This window comes from Anabas testudineus, chromosome 2, assembly GCF_900324465.2.
Source record: "Anabas testudineus chromosome 2, fAnaTes1.2, whole genome shotgun sequence".
NCBI lineage: Eukaryota > Metazoa > Chordata > Actinopteri > Anabantiformes > Anabantidae > Anabas > Anabas testudineus.
In genome coordinates, this window is record NC_046611.1 from 14,555,713 (window position 1) to 14,582,610 (window position 26,898).

At 40.2% G+C, this 26,898-nt stretch overlaps 1 protein-coding gene across 1 annotated transcript in view; it reads right to left on the reverse strand.

Annotated features, from left to right (window-relative positions):
- LOC113163505 overlaps nucleotides 1-26,898 on the reverse strand; it is a 1,294,879-nt gene that overhangs the window by 13,420 nt on the left and 1,254,561 nt on the right. The window contains 1 exon segment of the mRNA XM_033326712.1: nucleotides 9,674-9,847. Coding sequence (XP_033182603.1) covers nucleotides 9,674-9,847 — 174 coding nt within the window.

Here is a 26,898-nt window from a genome sequence, read left to right on the forward strand (position 1 = left end):
ATCCAAATGTCAGCACAACATTCATATAACTATTCATGTCAATGTTACAGGTACCAGGTTGCAGCACCTGTAAGCAGCTATATATATCCTGTAATACAGGAAAGAATTAGTGAGACAGGGAGACGTGGCTTTCCTCCGCTGAGCTCTCCACCATTATCTTTATTTACACACACTTATTCATACAACTTCCTCACTTAACACTGTACATTTTGTCCATTTTCAGTGTTCTCACTGCACATTATGTATTTTTATACATTTTCCATGTTCCTAAAACAAACACAATTGAATCATAACTTCATGTGGAACTAATCTTCTTTCACTTTTCCATTTCTCAGCTATCCAAATAAGTTTTTGGCTCTATTTACCTCTTACAGGCATTACAACAAAAATACTATTAAGTATTACCTGGACATGTACACAGTATTAATAAACACATGTTCAAACTTTTACACTTTACACAACTGAATTCAAACATGAGAATGAATATATATAATAATAAGGATAATAGTAATAATAAGGATAAGGAGCCGTAATCACTGTGTAAATACACAACTATTAGCCTTGACATGTGGCCCGAGCTAATCGTTTATCGACGACTAGCATGCTAGTTAGCGATTAAACGTGTGCGGCCGCTATTTCCACTACTTGCGGTAAATACCGTTCTCATATATGCAAATAAACAAACTGTTCATCAATATCATGTCTTATACATTGTTAATCAGAACTTTTGCATGGTTTATACATGTTACTGACCTGTAATACAGGAAAGAATTAGTGAGACAGGGAGACGTGGCTTTCCTCCGCTGAGCTCTCCGCCATTATGAGGAAAGACGGCGCGAGACACGCTAGAGGCTGCGACCTTTGCCGTAAACCACAGTCACCTGTCGTAAACTACTAAATTGCGTAGGCACTATACCACTTAACCCTTTGTAGAAAAATAGGTCTTTACCGAAGAAAACACTATATCATCTATTCCTATTCACATAAATGTGATCACACAGTTGTGGGCATCACACGCTCCCTGACAAAATAAAAATGGCTCCTGACATTTCTCTAAACCTCTTAACACATTTCACTTTAACCTTATTCCAAAACTCTTTGATCCTTAAATCACTCTCTAACAAACAGGAATAGTGGATGGAATGTATGTGGATGGAGTGTTGGTTGCAAGATAAGCATATGGTACATAAGGTGTGCAAAACATAGGATGTGGGTGTGGTACAGAAGTACATGTGATGGATGGTATAAAATAAGTGGAATGAGGTGCACTTGCAGTTGGTATGTATGGAGTGATGTGGTTGCCTGCTGCGTTAACTGTAACATGTGACTGAACTGATGGTTCACCCAGTGACTCATACGTAAGAAACTGCCGTGGTCTTCTATCACGAGCAGACCTTCGAACCTCAGTGTGGCTGTACTCTACAGGTAGAGTCTGGGGTCTATTGTCTTGGTCACAGTTTACGTCCTCATTGTTATCATTTCCCTCAGGTCTGGTAACACATGGATCTACATTAGTATCGTGGCCCTCCTCATACAGAGGTGTCTGTGATAAGAACGGTGGATACTCATGTCTATCTACTTCAGGTAACAAGACAGGATTTGGCAAGTTTTCAGGACTTGTGTGTCTTTCCTTTCCAAGGAGTTTTGGGACAGATGAACATTCATTGTTCCTCTTTACAGTTTCTTTCACAGATCCTGGGATTAACTTCCTCTGATACTCAGCATTTTGTCCTTGGTCTGTATTTGTCCTTTCCTCAGTTCTTCCTACTGGAATCCTCAACCAGTAGCCTGAGTTGCAGTCATCATCTGATTCTTGTTCAGAGTTTTCACTGGCATCTGCTTGATTTTGCATATCAGTTTCTTTCTTTCTTCTCAGTCTGTCACATGCTTTTGTTTTAGTAGTGGGGTTGTTATGAGGTGGAGTGTCTTCTACAGGTAGGTCATTCACCAACAGTAGAAGATTTCGGTGCAATGTCCTGTTCTTTTTCTTATCTCCCTTTTCTGGACAGACAACATACACTGGACTCTCTGCAACCCGTTCCTTGACTATATAAATAGTCTTCTCCCAGTATGATCTTAACTTGCCTGGTCCTCCACGTTCACTGAGGTTTCTGACCAGCACTCTGTCTCCAGGTTGTAACACAACACCTTTTGCTTTCTTGTCGTATGTTACTTTCCCTCTTGCACTGGACTTCCTGCTGTTCTCACTGGCAATCCTGTATGCTTCTGACATTCTTTCAGCCCATTTCTCTGCATATCCTTTAGGTGAATATGATTCCTTCTCATCGCTTAACCCAAACAACAAGTCGACTGGGAGTCGTGGGTGACGACCATAAAGAAGGAAAAAGGGTGAATAGCCAGTAGATTCATGTCGGGTACAGTTGTATGCGTGTATCACATGTGGGAGGTGGTCCTTCCACCGCATTTTCTCACTTTCAGTTAATGTCCTCAACATCTGGAGTATGGTGCGGTTCAACCGCTCAGCTGGGTTGCCTTGTGGGTGGTAGGGCGATGTCCTTGAATGGCCAACTCCAGACAAATGTTGTAATCTCCGGAACAGGTCATTCTCAAATTCACGACCCTGGTCGTGATGCAGTTTCGCTGGATATCCAAATCTGGGTATGAAGTCATTAAATATCCGTTCAGCTGCTGTTCTTCCACTCTTGTTCTTCGTGGGGTATGCCTGTGCAAATCTGGTGAAGTGATCGATCACTACAAGAATGTATTCATACCCTCCACGACTGGTTTCCAGGTGCAGGTAATCAATACACACAAGCTCCAAAGGAAAATTGGATGTAATGCTTCCCATGGGCGCCCGAACGTGTGTTGTAGGTTTCTTGGACTTAATACAGGGACATTTTCGAGTGACATATTCTTCAATGTCTTTAGCCATAAAAGGCCAGTAGAATCTCTCCCTTGCGAGGTGTAGTACTCGTTCTGTGCCAACATGACCCATCTCATTGTGAAGATGTTTCAAGGCCAGACTTCTATACTTTACGGGGAGGACTAACTGCTTCCGTTCATTCACTTGTCTGTAAAGAAGATCATCCTCGAGGTGTAATCTGCTCCACTCATGCAGTAGTTTGCGAGTGCCTCCTTTTACTGCTTCAAATGTTTCTCCTGCTGGTTTGGTGTCTGATCTCTTTAACTCAATTACCTTGCCTATTGTTTCATCCTCTCTCTGGGCTCTCACAAGATCATCATGGCTGATGGTGGGCAGGTGAGAATGCTGGCATGAGTCTGATGAAGCAATGTTCAATGCTGCCACCCAGGCCACATCTTTCAGCTTCGCTGTCTGACTCCCATCCCACATCGCTCGAACCGCGCTGTCTGAAAACTCCTCAGTGCAAGTCATCCCATATTTCTCCATATCCAAGGGAAGACGGGATAGGGTGTCTGCATCCACATTTGACTTTCCAGGTCTGTACTTCACATCAAATCTGAAATCTGAGAGTTCCCCAACCCACCGATGACCCACTGCGTTTAGCTTTGCTGTACTCATGATGTAGGTTAATGGGTTGTTGTCAGTGTAAATGGTAAAGTGCGGGGCATAGTACAGGTAATCGCGGAACTTGTCACACACGGCCCATTTCAATGCAAGAAACTCAAGCTTTCCACTATGCAGATGGTAATTACGCTCAGCTGGCGTCAATGTTCTCGATCCGTATCCAATAACTCTCAACTTGCCCTTCTGACTCTGATAAAGGACAGCTCCTAAGCCCTGGTCTGATGCATCAGTATGTAAAGTGAAGGGGAGGTTAAAATCTGGATATGCCAGTACAGGTGGGTTTGTAAGAAGCGTCACCAGTTGTTCAAGGGCTCCCTGATGCTCAATGGACCAGTCAATAGGCTCTTTGGAAGGTAGCTGTGGGCATTTGTTTCTTTTTCCAGGCGTACCAGACTGGGCCCTCCCTGGCTTGGTTTGAAGCAGCTCATAAATTGGTTTTGCAATCCGGGAAAAATCTTGAATATATGAGCGGTAGTAGCCAAGGAATCCAGTCAACTTCCTCACGTCACCAACAGTCTGAGGTGTCTTACTTGCCAGTGTTTTCACAGCTTCAAGGTCACGTGGGTCAATTTTGACACCTTCAGCCGAAACAATGCGACCCACGTACCTGACTTCTCGTCTGAAAAGTTCGCATTTTTCAGGTCTCAGTTTTACCCCATGTCTCTGAAGAGCCTGAAGAACTTTACGAACAGCCTCAACATGCTCATCAAATGTTTTCGAATAGCAAAGGACATCATCAAGGTATGGAGTGCAGCATTCGTCTCTGAGGGGCCCTAACATTTCCTCCATGCTTCGTTGAAACGCCGCAGGGGCATTTGAGAGTCCAAATGGGATGCGTACCCACTCATAGAGACCCCATGGAGTAATGAAGGCAGTAAGGTGGCGAGAACCCTCAGCGATGAAGCCTTGATGGTAGGCTTTTCCCTGGTCCAGGACACTAAACCAGGTCTGGCCACCCAATGTGTCTGTCAGGTCTTGTATTCTGGGCAAGGGGTGTCGATCAGGGACAGTCTTTTTGTTCAGCAGGCGATAGTCAATGCACAGCCGAAGGCTGCCGTCTTTCTTCCTGACACAGACAACTGGAGCTGCATATGAGGACTTGGATTTAACTATCCAGCCTTTCACCAACAGTTCTGTTATGTAGTCCTTTACCTCTTTAAACAGTGGCTTTGGGATTGAGGAGTATGCTTTCTGGACAGGAATCTCATCTTTAAGGGTGACTGACATCTGCAGGCTGGGTATGCATCCGATGTCACCACAGTCACGTGCAAAAGCTCCAGCCTCCTCACACAGCATACTGCTAACTTTTTCTCTTTGTTCAGCATCAAGGTGGCTGAGATCGACAGGAGGTTGCCATTGCGCTGGGCTGGCACCATCAGATGTCGAAGCGGCACTGTTGATAGTTACTGTGGGTTTGAGTGTTTCAGGTGGGTCTGTTACAATCACTTTATCCACATAATGGAGGCTACCAATGGATGTCTTCCTTGGTAAGGTGAGTGTGTGTTTTGTGTTATTCCCCACAGGTACAGCTACATATGGTCTCTCTTTGTTTTGCACCTCAAGTAAGCCTTCACCAACATCCAGCTCCTCTAGTCGCACATTGCCGTCATCAGGCTCAAAAAGGAAGACAGAATGTGACTGGTCCATTATGGCTGGGATTTGGCACTTAATCCAGGCTACCTGACCCGCTGGGATGACAGTGTCATGCCTACCTGTCCACAGGCGTCCGCTCTGCACACAGGGCTTATCAGTCTGAATGAAGTTCACCAGGAGCTCTGCCTTTTCTGATGGTATGGACATGGCATTACAGAGCAGGCTGGTAATGATTGGAATCAGTCTTTCAGGTTGTTCTCGCACCACTTCTTCCAGTACATTGAAACCTAGCAGTGGCCTCTCCAATGCACAACTGCTAATAAGAAAAGGTACGGTTACTGAAAGGTTCGGGTCCTCATTCCCTATCAAGTTGACTTTAATTTCAACCCAACCATCAAATGGAAGAGTCTCACCATTCACTGCATAGATTCTTAACTCGTCTTCATTGTCAATAATTTCGTTTAGTGACCTAACCCTGGAGTATGGTAGGTACTTGTTTTTCCAGTCTCTATCAATCATGCTCACTTGGGCTCCCGTGTCTAGCAAAGCACTGACTGCTAATCCATTAAGGTTACACTGGGTTAGAGCTTTTCTTCCTATTAGCTTAGCTACACATTCACTTTTTCGATTAGTGAAATCATGGGAGGTTGCATTCCACCTTTCGTTTGGTTGTTTCTGTCTCTTGTCTTCTGATAGTTTGTCTTTCTTTGGTGTGTTCACGCTTCTTCTGTCAAGTCCACCAGAAGGACGTGTCTTGTTGTGGGACTGTGTTTGAGACCTGGTCACTGTTTGTCCCCTGACAGCGACCAGCTCAAGTTTCCCTGACGCGTGGGTTTCTTTAAACAGCCTATAGCTCTGTGCCCTTCTTCACCGCAGTAGAAACAATGGGAACATTCAGGACGGTTCTGTTCCACACACTTATCACAGCCGTAGGGTTTCCCTCTCCTGTGATCTACTTTCCCTTTAAAGGTAAGGCTGCCTTGTTCAGACATCTGAGTCCGTAGTGACTGCTTCATATGCTCAACCATGTTTGTAAGTTTTTCAACTTTCTCTGTTAACTGCTGGATCATATCCGTTTTAGGTTTCTTTGCTGACCGTTCCTCTTTAACACCAGGGCACTGAGTAGCATTAACTTCGAGTTGGGCACTGTGCACATTTGAATGTTTCTGGCGGGGAGTTAGACCCAACCGCCTTTGTCTTTCCTCTTCATCACTCATTATCTTTTTAATCTGTTTCAGAATTGCCTCATCAGTCACTTGGTTGTCAGCAAGCAGTGGTTTGAGCTCTCGACGAATGTCATCATGCTTGTGTCCTAAGCCTTGATGCACAGTGTGGAGAAAAACATCTTGTACTGTACTTGCACTGTATCTGACATCTACGCTGTTATGTTTTGAAGCCAGCATAATCTTTTGTTTAAGTCCTATGACACGATATAAGAACTGCTGAGGAGTCTCATTTTCCTTTTGTTTAGTGCACATCAGTTCTTGGAATAGTTCTGTATTACTTTGTTCTCCCAGGTGCGAGTGAAGAAAGCCTTTCAGTTCCTCTACTGTTAAGTCATCCTTATCCATTAACATGTCTTTGAAACTTCCCGGTCTGATTACCCTGAGGACCGCTCTTACAATCTCTGCATCACTGAACTGTTCCTTTAAGCCTTCATCAATCTGCCGGCAAACACTGTTATAACTGATGTCTGATGCCAGATCTCCAATCTGACCCCCTTGAATCTTGAACTCTCTCCGATGGAGGTATGAAAGATCTCTTAGGGAGACCACTTTGTCAGGTGTTATATGTGAGTGTTCAGTAAAACCTCTACTGGCAGATGTCTTACTATTTTGTGACACCATCTGTTTACTTACAGGTGACTGAGGTACAGTCACAGGAGTGGGTGTGGGCACATACTGCATCAATTTCTTACTAAGCTCTTCGTAGCTAGTGAATAGTTTCTGCAGGTCTGCATCATGGGAGCTAGTGGGTGTAGCAACTGCGTGGTGATTCACACTGTCCATGACAACTTCAGTAAATTCACTATCACTAGTTACAGCCCCATTAATATCACCAACTATGTTACCTGCTTCAGCAATATCACCTTCCCTCCTTGAGGAAAACGGATCTGCACCATCAATGTTAAATTGCATACCAGAAACATGACTCTTTATGACTGTGTCTAAGACATCCTTTAACTCCAGTAAGTGTGCCATACCTGAATCCTCAGATTCTACTAAGGCCTTACTGCACATGAAACTGCTGATGTACTCAAAACAACCGTCCTCATCTCCTATCATAAGGCGAGATGTGTCCAATCCTGGCACTGGACTCACTGACTTGGCAACCTGGAACAGTTCATCAGCGCGTAGGGTGAGTAGATCTTTCTTGATGGTCCACACCAAGCTTTTCCTTTCACCATCTGCTGCCATAACTGCTTCCCTGTTCCTCGTCCTCGATCCCAAAGTCCTGGATTCTTATTCAGTCTCAGTCCTAAGTCGTCTTTTTCATATGTGACACACAGAGCATAAACGCAGCCTCTTCATCAGGTGTAGCAGATTATGCAGCTGAACATTGTCACTTAACCGTTTCTTGACGCACTTCCCTGCTGCATGCAGGAATGACGATTCTTCATCAGTAGTCAGGAAAACTGATGTCACTGGATGATGCTTTCTGGTTGCCAGGTCACCGATGGCTAGTGACTTTTGTTGCACTGGTGTGAAATAACTCGATCAGCTTCCAACCACATGGCAGAAGTGATCCCGGACGAGCCCCCAAAAAACTGTTACAGGTACCAGGTTGCAGCACCTGTAAGCAGCTATATATATCCTGTAATACAGGAAAGAATTAGTGAGACAGGGAGACGTGGCTTTCCTCCGCTGAGCTCTCCGCCATTATCTTTATTTACACACACTTATTCATACAACTTCCTCACTTAACACTGTACATTTTGTCCATTTTCAGTGTTCTCACTGCACATTATGTATTTTTATACATTTTCCATGTTCCTAAAACAAACACAATTGAATCATAACTTCATGTGGAACTAATCTTCTTTCACTTTTCCATTTCTCAGCTATCCAAATAAGTTTTTGGCTCTATTTACCTCTTACAGGCATTACAACAAAAATACTATTAAGTATTACCTGGACATGTACACAGTATTAATAAACACATGTTCAAACTTTTACACTTTACACAACTGAATTCAAACATGAGAATGAATATATATAATAATAAGGATAATAGTAATAATAAGGATAAGGAGCCGTAATCACTGTGTAAATACACAACTATTAGCCTTGACATGTGGCCCGAGCTAATCGTTTATCGACGACTAGCATGCTAGTTAGCGATTAAACGTGTGCGGCCGCTATTTCCACTACTTGCGGTAAATACCGTTCTCATATATGCAAATAAACAAACTGTTCATCAATATCATGTCTTATACATTGTTAATCAGAACTTTTGCATGGTTTATACATGTGACTGACCTGTAATACAGGAAAGAATTAGTGAGACAGGGAGACGTGGCTTTCCTCCGCTGAGCTCTCCGCCATTATGAGGAAAGACGGCGCGAGACACGCTAGAGGCTGCGACCTTTGCCGTAAACCACAGTCACCTGTCGTAAACTACTAAATTGCGTAGGCACTATACCACTTAACCCTTTGTAGAAAAATAGGTCTTTACCGAAGAAAACACTATATCATCTATTCCTATTCACATAAATGTGATCACACAGTTGTGGGCATCACATCAACACTGATTAACAAGTAAATTCAACTCTAAGAAAATTTTTTTTAACAATTAAACAATTTTTAAAACATCAGTCTGTCATATTTCACAATAAAGTATTTTTATAAATTATATTTCAACTAATTTAAACTAAATCTTAATTTCTACTACCAACAAACATTTTCTGAAGGTTTAATTTCAGTGAACAAACATTATTCATGAAAACTTAAAGACCAGAGAATCACAGCTGATCTCTGACAAACTGCAGTTCTTCAATCTGAATAAAGAAAAAAAGATGTAGATAAAACAATTCATCATCATCATTTATGACTGTGCTTAAAGTTTCTAAACCATTTTGGGTAATCAGGAATCAGGAATTAAGTTTGAATGCACCTCAAAAACCTATTTACTTTAAATCAGTAGCAGTTTGATATGTCTTATACCAGAGACATGTTCCACATAACTGTATAATGACAGAAGACCCTGTTTCCTCTTTTGTTGACTGACAGGGCAGTGAGAGAAACACAGAGACACAGACACATCAGAGCTCCTCTTCACAGCACAAACTGTAAATTTAAAATACAGTGGAAAGCAACTGATTTAGATTTCTTTCCCAGTCTGCAGTCTTCTGTCCTGTACAGACCACTTGTAAAAAGACAATTAGAAACCATGTTACAATTGTCTTCAAGACATTTACCTAGATCTGAGTATCATACATATGAACTGTTATAAATATTTGTTTTCACAAGAAATCATAGTACATTTAAAGTGAAACATGCTGCTGAGGCAGTTGCACTGACAAAAGGATAAATGTTAAAAGCAGGAATCAATGTCCAAGAGAGAAACACTGACCTCAGAGTCTCCAGTCTACAGTTTGGACTCTTCAATCCATCACACAGCAGCTTCACTCCTGAATCCTGCAGGTTGTTTTCACTCAGGTCCAGTTCTCTCAGATGGGAGGGGTTGGACTTCAGAGCTGATTCCACAACTTCACAGTGAGTCTCTGAGAGTCCAGAGGCAGAAAGTCTGTGATGACAATATCACCATTAAAATGTATTTAAAACAGTTTTAACAGAGAAATAACTCTTATTGATTTTGATCACAAAGCAGATTAACAGGAGCAGCTGTAGATCAGACCAGTTGGCTTCCAGTCCACATGTCCTTAAGCAAAATATAGAGAGAAGAGAGACACAAGAAATATTTGTTGTTGTGTCCAAATGACCTAAATCAATATTTAGATATTTTGATCTTAATGCTATTGTTAAATTTTATTTTAATACATTTTGTTGTGAAATCAGAATAGATTGTATTTGTACTTCTATATATTCCCCTCAATTATGTGTTTGTGTATATTTTGTCTGTACTTGATCATCATAGATGCTTCAGTGCATCAAAGGGAAGTTTCTTATCTGCATAATGAATATCTAGTTCAGCCTGTGACATCTGGAAACAGATGACAACCAAGAACAGATTGGTGACTACTGCAGAGTCAGTTGGCAGCTTGGAAAGACATCACCTGAGACAGGAAGAACCAGCAACTCATCCTGTGTTTTCTACAAAAAGGAAACTTATACCCTCAGATAAATATTACCAGTGAGTCCTGGACTTCCTGTGGTGCCATAAGAGCTTTGATAGGTGTTATGACACTGCAGATAATACTTAGATTCATTGATTTCTCCAACACACAGAGTAAAAATCAAACCGGTACATTTATGCAAATCACTGATTTAACTGTTGTTGTTGGAGTCATTGATAGTACACATATTAAAATAATCACCCAACAAAGACACTGATGTGAACTGAAGAAGTTCTCAGTGGATTAACAACACATGTGGCTGCAGATGTGAACTATGTGATTGTCACAGCTGAACTGTCACAGTGTTATTATGGTTTCAGTATTTTTCTTTAGCATAGTTAACAATCATCAAGTAATTAAACTAAATTACTTGATGAATTATTAAACTAAGTAACACTATGTCTTTTATTTCATACAGCACATTTTATTTTGACATTTAGGGACATTGTTGGGTTCAGTGAACACAGTTTAATTAATATTCTGTCTAAATGTTTGTTTGCCTAAAGTAATTTGTTTTATGTTTCCTTTGTTTTTCCTCCTGGTCAAAATATGTGGTACCTGTTGAGAGAGCTTCTTATAAACACACAACAGGAAGTGGAAGAGGACAACTCGGTGTGTCCAGGAGGGGAGTCAGACTTCACTTAAATGGAATTTGAGGATTTGTTTGCCTGATGTTTTTGCTTTGATAGTTAGATTTGTTTTGTAAATACTTTATTTAACTTTGTATTTGTATTAAGATTAAGGTTAATGTTTACTATTAGATTGAATATGTATGACTGTTCCCTGTTTCCCTCTGTTGGTTGAAGGACCTTCTGTCATGGAGGTTAGTAGACAGCAGACCACTGAGGAGCCGACACGTCTGTGAGGGGAAAAGAGCTGGAGTGCTGCAGGTGAGTTCAGGTGACTGGATGGATATAACCAAGATAGAGGGTCGGATATGGGAGTCAAGAAGGCTTTGACCAGAGAGAATGGCTTTAGAGGCACATAGACTGATGAATAGAGCAGGTGAATAAAGACAGGGACACAGACAAAGAGTTGTTCAGGAACACGAAGACTGGTTCAGAGAGGACAACGACTGGAAGAGGGGGAGTAAAGTTCCTGGAGAGACGAGGAGAATCACAGACGTGGTGCAGGCAGAGCAGGAAGCGAAATAAAAACTGGTGATGTAAGAGCTGGTCCTGTTCCGAGTTGCAGGTAGAGAGGCAGAATCTGAGACAGTCAAACTGATGAACAGCAGATAAACTCTAAACAGGTAAGAGTGTTAAGTTTAGTTAGAATAATATTAATATTTATTTAGTTACTTCATGACTGAAATTCCTGTAGATGATATTATATGATATTATATGATATTTGTTCTAGGGGTAGGCAAACCTAGATCTAAAGTGCCACAGCCCTGCTTGATTTCCGTCTCTGCCGTTCTGTCGTCCACCTTCACACAATATTTGTCATGTAACAAATACGACACTCCAACCAGACACAAGTTGTTTGTGCTGGAAATAAACTCTGCCTGTATCAAAGTCCTATAGCCTGTAAAACCACTGTCATCGTGTTTCTACTTCTTTTACTTTTAATCCTTTGAATTAATGATCTACACTGTATGCAATAAAAAGATACAAATTTTATGTATTTGTCTTAATAGACTGCATGTTTATATGTGATAATGTAATGTCTTAGACTGTAGTCTTGATTTGAGTGTTTACAGTGTTTACTTAAATGTAAAGGGTTGTAAATCTAGTACATTTTAACATGCTATAGTCAACTTTAATCACATAATATGGAATTTGAAATCACGGATTTCAACAATGTGGCCAGTGAAAATGCAGAGTGGCTAAAAACTAAAAGGTAACATCAAGCCCTGCTCCCAGTCCAAGTGTTGCCAGCTTCTTTTTCAAATATAGTAAAAGCCAAATGACTTACAACTTAAATTACATTAAATTCCTATTAAACCACAGCCACCCCCAGAACCAAGAGAGCAGCTGATCCCTCTGAAGATCTAGTAAAAACCTTTATACAGATTTTTGACAAAGTCAAATGAAATCAACAATGATTTAATGTTGTAAAAAGATAAAAGGGGAAAACTTTGAAGGGGTGTAAAGACTTTTTCTAAGTTAAGTCCTGCAGCTATTTAACAGATCTCACATTAAGTGTAAAAGAAACACAGTGTCACAGTTTAACTTCTATCATATATCAGTGAACAGTGAACATTAGTTAAGTGTCGTTGGAATATAAAGCTGTTTATACTTCAGTCCATTCAAATGTTACCAGAGAGAGTGGAAGAGACAGATGACTTCCTGTTTCTACATCAACTGATGTCTAACAGAGCAAAACATGTGGACAGATGTTCACTGTTGGTAACTAAACAATTTATATTCACATCTTTAATTAAATGAGGATGAAGAGAAAATTTTTTTTAATTAATTTTATAGGAAGAAGGATGTCATCCCCTTACGTTATCTCTCAACTCAAACTATGATTATAGAAAATGTGAAAATGGTCCCAGGTGTCTGGACCGTTAAAAAAACAGGCCAGACACCAATGAGAAAAAGAAACACATGAAAACAGCCATAAGTGCATAAAACCTATTTCTACCACAGACTAGTATTAGAGAATAAAGTCTGAATATGCAAGATTAAAAAACAAACAGCACATAGAAACATGTTGCAGACGCTGTTTCAACTCTAAAGAAACAGTTTCAGTTGTGATCACATGTTGACTGTTTCAACAGAAACTTAAGACCAGAAGTTGTTTCTGTTGAATTTGTTGTTAAACCTCCATCAACCAAAGACAGAATTTAATGATTTATTCTAAAGACACAGACTGAACTCTCTTTAATGTTGGATGTAGTGGTCATGAAACAAGTGATATCTAGAAACTACACTGTTAAAGTCCTGGTTAACAGTAAAAGAAATAATGATCACATCTGGACTCACCGAGCGTTTCTGCAGTTCCTCACAGCTGGAATCAGTCTCAGTCGTCCCTCTGTTGATGTGTTGTACTTCTTCAGGTCCAACTTATCCAGAACCTCCTCTGACATCTGCAGCATGTAGGCCAGAGCTGAGCAGTGGATCATAGAGAGTTTCTTCTCTGATCTGTTCTCTGACTTCAGGAACTCTTGAATCTCCTGATGAACTGAGTGGTTGTTCATCTCCATCAAACAGTGGAAGATGTTGATGCTTCTGTCAGGAGAGATGTTAATCTTCCTCTTGTTCTTCAGATTGTTGATGACTCTCTGGATGATTTCTGGACTGTTCTCTGTCTGACCCAGCAGACCTCCTAAGAGTCTCTGGTTGGACTCAAGGGAGAGGCCATGAAGGAAGCGAACAAACAGGTCCAGGTGACCAGTTTTACTTTTGAGGGATTTTTCCATGGTTAAGTTTAAGAAGTCATCCAGAGAAGAGGAAATGTTTTTTTTTCTAAGAAAACCCTGCAGTACCTCTGTCTTCCTGTCAGTGTAACAGTGGAACATGTAGACTGCAGCCAGAAACTCCTGAATGCTCAGATGAACAAAGCAGTAGACTGTTTTCTGGAAGATCACACTCTCTCTTTTGAAGATCTCTGTACAAACTCCTGAGTACACCAAGGCCTCTGTCACATCAACACCACACTGCTCCAGGTCTTCTTGGTAGAACATGATGTTTCCTTTGTCCAGATGTTCAAACGCCAGCCTCCCCAGCTTCACAAGAACTTCTCTGTCAGCCTCTGTCAGCTCATGTGGACTCGTCTCATGTCCCTCATCGTACTTGTTCTTCTTCCTCTTTGTCTGAACCAGCAGGAAGTGTGAGTACAGGTCAGTCAGGGTCTTGGGCAGCTCTCCTCTCTGCTCTGTAGTCAACATGTGCTCCAGAACTGTAGCAGTGATCCAGCAGAAGACTGGGATGTGACACATGATGTGGAGGCTCCTGGATGTGTTGATGTGTGAGATGATTCTGCTGGACAGCTCTTCATCACTGAATCTCCTCCTGAAGTACTCCTCCTTCTGGACGTCAGTGAAGCCTCGTACTTCTGTTACCCTGTCAACACATGTAGGAGGGATCTGATTGGCTGCTGCAGGTCGGGAAGTTATCCAGACCAGAGCTGAGGGAAGCAGATTCCCCTTGATGAGGTTTGTCAGCAGCACGTTGACTGATGACTCCTGTGTGACATCAGACACAACCTCCCTGTTGTTGAAATCCAGTGAAAGTCTGCTTTCATCCAGGCCGTCAAAGATGAACAAAGGTTTACAGACAGCCAGCTGCTCTGCTGTGACCTTCTGTAATGTTGGATGGAAAACATGGAGCAGGGTGAGAAGACTGTACTGCTCATCTTTGATCAGGTTCAGCTCCCTGAATGAAAGCAGAACCAGCAGACTGACATCTTGGTTTTCCAAGTCCTCTGCCCAGTCCAGAGTGAACTTCTGCACTGAGAAGGTTTTTCCAACACCAGCGACACCGTTGGTCAGAACCACTCTGATGTGTGTCTGTTGGTCAGGTAAGGCTTTAAAGATGTCGTGGACCTTGATTGCAGTGTCATGGAGGGTCTTCATCTTGGAAACTGTCTCCAGCTGTCTCACCTCATGTTGGGTATTAACCTCTTCACTCTGTCCCTCTGTGATGTAGAGCTCAGTGTAGATCCTGTTGAGGAGGGTTCCACTTCCTGTTTCATCACTTCCTTCAGTCACACGTTCACATCTCCTCCTCAGACTGATCTTATGTTCATCTAAAACCTCCTGCAGACCAACATCTGCTGAAAGACAAGAAACTATGTGAGACTGATGAAAAAGAATCGGGTGATTATTTTCATCACATACAATAATAAAAAAGTAAAGACAATAAAAAATTAATTCAGTGTTATTTATATTTAGCCATTTATCAGACACTTTTATTCAAAGCGACTTATAAGTGAGGTACATGGTACAAGGCAAAGACAAGGTAAGTGTAGGGAGGTCTTGCATAAAGACACCTACTGCAGGTAGACCACAGCTAGGACACCAGTCTTGCGCCTGGAGGGCGGCGATATTACCTCTATACTATCCAGCCTTCGTCGGTATTTCTAATAATTTTATATGTCAATGCTTAGTAACATAACAATTTCAGAAATGAGCAGACAGATGTTCAGTCTTACTTTGTACAGTGTTGGTCTGACTGACTCTCTGCAGTCCAGGTCTGGTTCTGGATCTTTTTCCACACTGGGGACAGGAGGAGTCTTCTGATGAACCAGACTGGTCCCAGTATGAGGTGATGCACTGTCTGCAGAACCAGTGTCCACAGCTGGTAGAGACGGGATCCTTCAGGACGTCCTCACACAAACCACAGTGGGACAGCTGCTCCTCCATTAAATCCTGACTCCTCTTCTTCTTTCTGTGAACATGAACATGTTCTCTATCATATATCACAGTAGTGATGCTGAAAACCAGCTCATATGCAGCTCTCTACCTAGATTTTGTCTTAATGTCCTGGTGTTATTTTAATTGAATCATAAATTAAGGTCCAGATCACCTGCCCTACCTTGTAACTAAATAAAATTTATGACCATGATATTGGAAAATCTCACAGCTCCCTATTATAATAGCTGATAGAATCATCTGTTTATTAGAGATGTTACAAACAGACAGTTTCCACATCAGTTAAATAACCAATATGACAGAAAACAATACTAATAATGAATACTTTACTGATCTGCTTGGGGAAATAGTAGTTGGACAGCTGCCAGACAGTGCATGTCGCCTCTATTACAGGGTTTCAGTGTCTTCTCCAAGGACACCTCAGCCTTTAGCCAGGTGGAACTGGGAATCAAACCACTCACTCTGGGGTTCGTAGATGACCGCTCTACCACCTGAACTACGGCTACCCCAACAATTGATGTCTAGTGACTTTGTAACAATGAAACATATATTCCACTTTAAAGTTAGAAATGATCTATTTCATAGTTATAAACACACATGTCAACATACTCTAATTCATCTGTACAAAGAATAAAACTTTTATTCATATATATAGACCCCCCTTCCAAAAATTATTGTAAAGTTGGGGCCAGTTCTTTTATTTTTGCTGTAGACTATTTTACATTTCAGCTTCTTTTTTTGTTTATGTTTGGATCCGATACGCAACTTAGAAGATAGCACCTTTTGTTTGAACCCACCCATTTTGGATTTGAGTAAAAGTATGAGAAAAATTGTATGTAGAAAATGTAGACTTAAAATAGAGTGTAGAGAATAAGACTTTATATTTAGTTGTAAATCCTTTGCATGCATTAAGTTCATCAAGCCTGTGACTGGTTGACATCACCAAACATTTGCATTTTTCGTTTGTGATGCTTTCCCAGGTTTTCACTGCAGCCTCTTTAAGATGTTGTTTGTTTTTAGTAGTTACTCCCTTCACTCTCACGCTGGTAAAATGCTCTATAGGTTTTAATTGTGGAGACTGACTTGTCCAGTTTAAAACTTCCCACTTCTTGCCCTGATCTCATAATCAGCTTGGTTACATGTTTCTTTAAACTTGCAGACAGAATGTTTCTTTAGACGACTCAGTTCATTTTACTGCTGCCATCATATTGGCGTGTTATATTATCAATAAAGATAACTGAGGTTGTCCCAGAAGAGGCCATGCGGCCTAAGCCATGACATTACCTCCACTGTGTTTCACAGATGAGCTTGTATGTTTAGGATCATGAGCAGATCCTGTCTTTCTTCAAACTATAGCCTTTCCATTACTTTGGTAAAGGGTCATCTTTGTCTCATCAGTCCATAAAACTTTGTCCCAGAATTTTTGAGGGTAATTTTTGTACTTTTTGGCGAATTCCAGCCTGGCCTTTCTATTCTTTTTACATTTACATTGAGTTATTTGCCAGACACCATTATCCAATTCAACTGACTAGTGAGGTACAAGGTATCAAGGCAGGCAATTCAAGCATAAGAAGGTCTTGCCTAAGGACCCCTCCTGGAGTGGGCCAAGGCTGGAACCCCCAGTCTCCCTCATGGAGAGCAGTGATCTTGCCCCCACACTATCCAGTCATTTCTTGCTAATGAGTGGTTTGTATCTTCTGGTGTAGCCTCTGTACTTTAGTTCATGAAGTCTTGTGCAAAAACAGTCTGATTTTCAAGTTAGTTACACCTCTTAACTATAAATACAGTCTAAACAGGCAACACCCAAATCTGAAACTGAAATCTGAGTGTAGACATTCAGTGCTATTTATTTTTTGAATAATCAATGTAATACATCAAATAACTTGCTCACGTGAAAATTGGGTGGGTTCAAACAAACAATGCTATCTTCTAAGGCAGTGGGTCCCAACCCTGGTATCCTAACTATCCCTGCACTTAGAGCTTCTGGTTGGATGAACACACCTGGTTCAGTTGATCAGCAAAATGAAGGTCAAGGATAGCTGGAAAGCAAGCAGAACAGTGTGCATCGAGGACCAGGGCTGAGAACCACTGTTCTAGGGTGTGTATTGGATCCAAACTGAACAAAAACTGAAATATTGATCTTTTGTCTCATAATAATCTTTGTATGTCAAACCCAAATGTTTTCAGTCTACAGCAAAATGAAGGAACAAGTCTCACTGGATGAGATATCCACTGAGTGTGGATATTGTATATTGCTGGGCTTGATTTAAGTATCTAGATATTCATCCGTTACATACATCTTTAATTGTTTTTTTTTTAACTAAATGTAACATATCAGTAATGATTAGTGGAAGATTCAGAACTTAAAGACAGCATTCATCATTTATGACACAGTAAATGTGTTGATGGTTTAATGCATCTATTGATCTGTATTTTCTGTTGCTGTAAAGTTTATATCTGTTATATTTTGTCTGCAAGATCACATTCAATTTTATTATACTGTCCTATTGCAAACATATTTTTACTTCCGTGTTGAAAACCACTCTACAAATAATACTATTCTTCTTCTACTACTAATAGCGGCAGTAGCTCAGGGGGTAGAGCAGTTGCCTACGAACCGCAGGGTGATTGGTTTGATTCCCGGTTTCTACTTGCTGAGGTGTCTTTGGACAAGACACCGAAACCCCGTAGTAGCCCCGACAAAGTCTGGCAGCTGTTCAACCTGAATTTCCCCAAGGGGATCAATATCAAAGTATACATTATTATTATTATTACTACTACTGTAGAAGCCAATCAAGTTGATAAAGATTTGGTGCTATTCACAGACTGAACACTGGGCGTCGCTATGTGAGTTGCTGTAACTTGGACATATAGGGAACCAGTGCACTGTGGTCCTCAGGTGTTTGTCCCAGAAGAGACGAACACCTGCTACTGAATCATCTTCAGACACTTTACAGTAGAAACTGTCTCTTACTGTGTGTCTGAGGGTCCAGGTCCATTACTGAGGTCTGGAGGAGGATCTTTAGACCGGTCACTCTTCATAGACAGACAGCTGGGTACTGGAGACTCTGGTCTCTGTCTGTGGTTCTGACGTCTGCAAACACAAACATGTTTTCTTCATCAACCACTGATCAAGTGTCTGATCAAAGTGGTTGATGTGTCTGGAAACACACAAACTGCTGCAGATCATCAGGAGGTTCAACACTTTGGATCAGTTCTCTTAGATCACATTCAGCTTTTCTCTGGGACTGACAGCTGTCAGAGACACTGACAGGAAGACGCACTAATGACTTCTCTCTGTGTCATCAAACCTTTGTTACACTTTAGGAACTATTTTCATGGAACAACACTAAATCTACAAAAAACGCTTCAAGTCTGTGAAGATGAATTTTCTGTTTCAACTGTTTCACAATTGTCTCATGACGTTTGACACAAAGTGGTGAAACATGAACCATGTTTACTTACAAAGACTGAGTCTTTACTGGATTCTCCTTTTCTACCCAATCATGATCCCTCACCTGTTCCCTGTTCACCTGCTCATGGTGGAATCATCCACAACACTGGTCCTGGAACATTTGATCAACTTTTCTCTCTTATTTTGACTCTGTCCAACTTTGTTTCAGAGTGTTGCAGCATCAAACTCTAAATTTGTTTCTATTCACAGTTCACATCTGGTTCTGAACAGTTCAACTTTACAAATAAACCAAATTTACAGATTCACTGATCCAGAGGTTTTATCTTACTTTGTGTCTTTGGGTCCACGTCCATTACTGAGGTCTGGAGGTTTGTTTGTGGACCAGTCCATCATAATAGACAGACAGCTGGATCCTGGAGACTCTGCTCTGTCCTCTTTTTCCTCCACATCAACACTGATCTTCTGGACTTCAGTGAGTCTGAGACATAAACCAGTAACACTGACTGTGAGCCCAAAACAAGAATTACAACAAATACATCTGTTCAAGAGTGAATCACAAGACTGAGAGAAACATGAAGTAACACACACAGATACAAACACACATTCATTGCATGTACACTAAAAATTAAACAGATCCGGTTTGATTCCGGATCAAACATCAAACTTCAAACATTTTAGTATATTCCAAGTTATTACATGTATTATTTTGACTTCCTTTAATAATCATGCAGAATGAAGTCTTAGATACAAGTTACAGTAGAATAATAATAATGTTTTATTAACACTCAGCTTCACTTTTCTTTGTTCTTCTTAGTTTTATTCTAAACTGAACTAACTCACTGAAACCTTCAGTGTTCCCTCCTTGTTCTCATCTACCTGAATCACCTGGTGACTGTAGCTCCTCCCCTCTCACATGGAGCTGAGGACAGGATGAAATCAGCTGCTGTCTATATTAATTATTTTACATAAAACAAGAAGAAAACTACAAGTGTCATCAAGTCAGTTTGCTGTTTATAAATGATCTGATCAAACCTGGTTGAACAGGAACATGTTAAATTCAAAACATGAACAAATTAAAATCCACAGAGAAAAGAAACAAAACACGGACAGTTTACCAAGAAGAAACATCAGAAGCAGGAAACAGGAAGAAATCAGCTCTGTTTTAAAACTTATTTACAGAAACTGAAATAAAAAGAGACTCTGGGAGCCTTGAAGAAGTTACTGACTTCATATCAAACTAATATAATAGAACTGTTTCTTCCACCTGAGGAGTATTGTTAAAATTAGGAGCATCCTGTCTCAAAGTGATGCTGAAAAACTAGTTCATGTATTAGTTACTTCCAGACTGAACTATTGTAATTCATTATTAATAGTTTGTCCCAATAACTCCTTAAAAAGCCTCCAGTTAATCCAAAATGCTGCAGACAGAGTTCAGACTGGAATTAACAAGAGAGATCATATTTCTCCCACATTAGCTTCTCTCCATTGGCTCCATGTAAATTCCCATATTTGTTTACAGTGTAAGTCTTGAACCTTACACTGTAAAATGATTTGAGATGACCCAGCCCAGAGATGTGGCCTAACACACACTGATCAAACTAATACAGAGAATTAAACAACTTCACTCTTCTTTCCTTTTAGTCCACAGCGTCTGGTTTTACTGGCATAACAACAATAATGCTGTGTTAACACTCACCTGTCTTAGTTTAGTATATTCAACACAAGAGCTTTTCTCACTTCTGTTTCTTCGACACAAAATGGAGAAAAACTAACTGCGAGTGTTGGAGTCTCAGCTCAGTGTTGCTGCAGCAGCACCACCTGCTGTTCAAAGATACTAACTACAGCTGAAGTCACATCATCTGCTTTGAAATCACATATCAGACATCCTTCATGTTCACTGCTGTACGTGTCTTGTTGTTGCTGTTTGACAGTCTTAGAGCAGACACACACTCATTTTCCTGCAGCTACACTCACTGAACAAACACTCTGGACCAGTGTCAGTCGGTGATGTGTTGAACATTATCTGTAATAGTAGCAGTGAGATGTAACTCTGATTTGACCGACTTTTCCAGCAGTAATTGAAGCTCACTCCACTTCACTCACTGCTGTGATCACATGAGTTTCCACTGCAGACTCACAGCAGGGGACAAACACAATGAGCTGTGACAGTCTCTTTACTTCACTGAGCTGAAATGTTCAAACACACAAAGTCAACTTCATTTGAAAGAAGCATTTTCCCTTTAAATCACCATCAGAGGATCTCATCACTGCTCTCTGTCTGATCTGAGCTCCTTTGGTAAGAAAACATGTTACTGATTTGCCAAAAAATTACTGAGATTATTTTACTCTTCATAATGAACAACACTAAAAAAGACAAAACTAAGAGTTGATTTCATGAGTTTTCTTTTTAGCAGAACTGAATCAGGAAAAAAAACATAAACTCATTACTGTGGTTTGATTTAGAAGTGAAATAAAGTAATTTTCAAGCTGTAGAACAAATTATTCCATTACTACTTACCAGTTAGTTCCCAAACTCAGTCCTCAGGAGTTTGAGAACCTCACATATAAAGTAAATAATAATCAAGCTCCATCTTATCTTAAGACCTCATAGTTCCATATGTTACCATATTTATTTTGAAATGTCTTAAACCTTACACTGTAAAGTGCCTTGAGATGACTTCTGTTAGGATTTGGTTTATATTAATAAAATTGAACTGAATTGAATTTGTGTCATTTAAACAGCTGTTGATAGAGATTAGTAACCACTCCAACATATTTTATTCTTTCCTCTAATATCTGCTCAACAACAACAGGTCTAAACTCTGAAACAAACACATTAATTAACAAAACAGGAAGTACTGTACGTGTTAATTCTCTTTCTCTACAAATGTCTCAGTATAAACAGAAGAAGTAGATTCTGTCTCTTCTTCTCTCCACAGAGACAAAATGACTAAAATAATAAAGTTGTGCTGGATCAACTCCCTATTTACAAGAAACCAGAGGAGTGGGTCTGTGATATTTCCAAAGATCTGCTTTAACATTACATCCAAACCCCATCAGACACAGCCCCACCCAACAGCAACACTTCATACTGATCTACCAGAACAACAACTGTTCTACAGTCCTTTACTTAATCAGGACTAAAACTGAAGATCAGAACAAGAACCGTCACAAACAAACCTGTTAAAAGAGTCAAAGACTGAGAAACAGGAAGTGAGATGTCACACACACACTGATCAAACTAATACAGAGAATTAAACAACTTCACTCTTCTTTCCTTTTAGTCCACAGCGTCTGGTTTTACTGGAATAACAACAATAATGCTGTGTTAACACTCACCTGTCTTAGTTTAGTATATTCAACACAAGAACTTTTCTCACTTCTGTTTCTTCGACACAAAATGGAGAAAAACTAACTGCGTAGTTGTTAATGTTTCTGTTTCTACTTGGACTATTCTGCCACCCCTCTGAAATTGTTTGTTCCGATCAGAGTATGAGGAAGCTGCGTATTCAACTAAAATGTATTGTTAAGTAACATCAAACTGAGCATGTGGTTCAAGATCCTGGTGGACTGGTCATAGTGTGATCGCACTTTAGATTTTAGTGGGTATGTGTGTTCAAAACCTTTGTGTTTTGTCTCATAATGCTGTTTGACATTGGCTCTTTTAATAAGAGCCACAGTTTCTGAACATATCAGACACAATGGTTTAGTGCTCCCAGTGGTAAAATGAACAGAAAGGAGTCTGTCTCTTTCGGATTAAAAACTCTTTGCTGTCCACTTTTCTCTTTTTGGACATTTTTATTTTTATCAGTCTTATTTCAGTCTTTATCAACTATCTCCTCTGTCGTCTGTCTCTCTGTTCAATTGGCCAATGTGTTCTCGCGTTCACTTAATAACTATCGTAAAGATCGCAATAGAATAATTTAAAAATTAAATAAAATTAAGGTGTCCCGCAAGATTTGGAATCAAAACGTTCGGTATCGTCTGTAGCTCCGGGTCCGTTTGGGACAGCCTCTGGGTCAGGATCCTGTTAGTGACCCCTCTGAGCTCCAGCTACTTCTTTAACTTCATTGTTGATACAGTGTTTGTTTTGTATATTTATGTTTCTCATATGAATATTATGGCCTTTATTATGGAGTCTGGGAGGAGCCATGAAGGAAAAGACTAAATCGTGCAAACTAAATATTAAATTGAGAGCATACATTAAGTAATGTGTGGTCTTTATAGAATTTGCTTTGAGAAACAATTTTAATTAATCTTCTTGATTTATTGTATTTTGCGTCATACAGTGCTATGTGTCCCTCTCTGACAGGTCAAATAAAAAACACTATATATTAATTTACAGGTCAACTAACTCTTTACCAGATGGATCTTCATCTCACATTGCAAAGTAAAATGTTATCATAACGTATTCACATTTACTTTAACATTTGTGAATCAAAACTGAACCAACAAACTTCAGGGATGTCAGTGTGTATAATCAGCCTCAAAGCCTGATAGAGCTCACAGGTGAAGTGTCCGTGTCTGTTTTCTGTGTGTAAGTATGCGTCATGGTTCATCAGCCAGAGGTAAACATGACTGAATACACACTGCAGACAAGCAACACTGCTCTCGTTCTGATCTTTGAAACTGGATAAAAACTAATTATGACTTTTAATTGGTTTAATTAAGTTTGAATATACTGTCGACTTAGTTTAGACAAACATTTTGTAATTCAGGATGTGGTGAACAAACAAAAATACAAATTGTGAGTTTAATGCTCATTAGTGTTATAGTAGTGTAGAATTAGGCCGACGTACAGATGAATTCATTTGTGTTCGTGATTTTGTTATTTACACACAGCTCTGTAGAACTTGGAGACTGAAGCTAAGATTATTTTATCTCTTTACCATTTACACATGATACTGTTACATAATTTACACAATGATCTGTCTGAACAGCTGCAGTAAACATGATGACATCACCAACGTACCACCCCACCATATTATTATATCTAGAAATGTGTTGATGGTGGAGAACATACAAAGTGTCATGACTCCAGCTCCTCCTGTCTGTCTGCCCCTGATTTCCTTGTTTTCTCCCTCCTCTGTCAGGTGACCTGCTGATCACCTATTGTCTGTACCTGTGTCTCCCTGGTCCCTTTATTAGCAGGTCTGGCAGTCTCCTCTTTACCAGATAGTCTCACATCGACCTGAGAACAACACTATCCAGCATTATTCATCAGACTGCTTATCAGTTATGAACCCTGCCTGACCTGAAACCTGTCTCTGCCTGACTTCCCCCTAACTGGACCTAACTTCTGTTCTGCTCTGCCCTTCGGTAACGTGAGTGTTTTCTGCCTGACCTGTTCCTGCTCCCCTCTGCCTCCTCTCCTGTTCTGTCCCTGTGTTGGATTTCCCTGTGTATGACCAGCTCCTGACATTGCTATTAGCCTCTTGGATCTCTGTTTTCAGTATTGCTTATCAGTGTTGACCTGGATTGTTGTTTGGACCTCTGCTTTATCTTTACGGACATTAGTGCTTGGACGGCCCTACTGTGTATGATCCGGGATTTGTTTTTCACTCTGCACAACTGTTAACTGTGTATTTCACCCTTTGTGTTTACTACATAGCTCATTCTTCAAATACAACTCCTCACAGTCTCCTCACTGGTTCACTTCCCGCTGCCTCTCGACCACCACTCATCAAGACTTCAGTGAGTAAAATCCATAACTCTGTCTCCTCTTCTAGACCACCATACTCACCTGACAACAGCTCGTTTCAGCTGCTGCTTCCTGACATTCATCCACTGCATTATCTTTATTGTGAATAAACCTTCCTTATTCTTACTCCTGTTGTGTTGTGTGGTCTCTGGCAATGGAGTCGGATCCTAGGCTTGTGACAATGATGTTCTTATCACAGACCCAGATACAACTTTGAATAATTTGGTTCAGAACATGGCTGTGACCCAACTGCCCTTTAAATAACATCCTGATAAATCAAATAGTTTAAATCTTTTTATTCAGTTTGACAATGACATCACTTCATCAGGCCATCAGACCCCAACTTTAACTAATATCCCAGTGATTCTAAACCTCGTCATGAACAGTGCACAAAGGGTTAAATATAAATAAAAGTTTTGTTATATATTTGTAAGTAATGTCTGGATGAGGTCAGTGTGGTCAAGTCTCTCTGGGCTGTGGGTAGTAAGCAGGCTACAGTTTCTCTGGTAGTAATATAGCAGTAATTTTGATTTTCAACAGTTTATCCTCTAATAGATAATAACATGATCATCATTGATGTGATGTATGTAACCTTTGGTGGCTGACACGTCCTGTGTTGATTTGTTTGGCTGCCTCGCAGTGAGCAGTGACATTGTTTGTCTTATTTCACAGTATTAGTAGCAACATTATGGATTTTGTTGTTATACTATGAACTATTATCCTGTGGAAATATTAATAATCTTTAATTCTTCATGTGTCTGTTAAGAGAAGTCCTGTATATGTGTTAGATGTTAAATTTAATTACTGAGATATTCTGTGAATATTATTATTATTATTATTATTATTCTTTGGTGTCTTATTATTTACATTATATCTCCATGTGCAATTTCTAGATACCAACAATATTCACTACTGGAATAAATAAATATAACTGAAAAAGCATTTATGGGTTCTCTTGTGTTTAATGGACACACCATTCTGGAAGAACCAAACACTAACCAGCCAAATACCTCCACATACTTTTACAGTACTATATTATGTGTGATGACATGTTTAGTGTGTTTGTAATAGATAATAAAACACAGAAGTTTCCCTTTAGGATTAATGAAGTAAAGAACTTTTTATGTTTAGTAGTAGAAAATAGTAATATAATAATAGTAAAAGTAGTTGTAGCAGTATTACTTGTAATGAGAAAACACTTAACACAGACACATTTAGAGAGACATAAATTACATCATTAAATAATGTGTAAAACTTGTAAGTTGGAGGAGGTGGAGGAGTGTGGAGCAGAAGGAGTGGTGGACTTTCAGTGTGTCTGCAGAGACTGTGTAGAAGGACAGAGCAGTTTAGATCCACTGATGATCCTCTGTTGAATCCAGAGGAACACACCTGTCAGTCACTGCTGGATGACGCTGTCCTCTCCACTCTGCCTCCCAGTAACATGGTCCAGTCAGAGGTTCTCTACACACAAGCTGCTGCTGCTTCAACATCTGGATCTTCAGGACACACATCGTCCTCCCTCAGTGTGGTTCTGTCACTCATATATAGAGAACTTCCATCTGTAGAGACAACAGAGGAGGTAAATGCTTTTTACAGAGACTCCATTCATCAGCTGTTGGTCAGTGATGCAGCACGTTCAGTAGAAAGAAACAACAACACTGAAACCTTATAATAATAAATGACTTCAACCATAGTTCTGTTAACAACCAATGTAATTTATTGTTGATGTGGACTCCAAGATATCCTCTCTCAGGATAGTGAGTGACACTGAGATCTTCATTATTACTCCTCATAAAGTCCACAACAAGTTCTTTGGTTTTATTGATGTCAACAACTTCAACAGTTTGTGCACTGTAACAGGAGAAAATAAGATTTCTGATTAGTTGTAAACTAACTTGAAGGGAGCATACAGCTCCTCAGACCTGCCTCTGCCTGTTGGATCAAACCACAACCTAATTCACCTGGTACCAGCAAACAGACCAATAGTAAGACAGCAGCCAGCTTTTTCCATGGAGGATCATGGTGAGGACACTGAAGCTCTGCTTTTAACATCATGCAGCCTCAT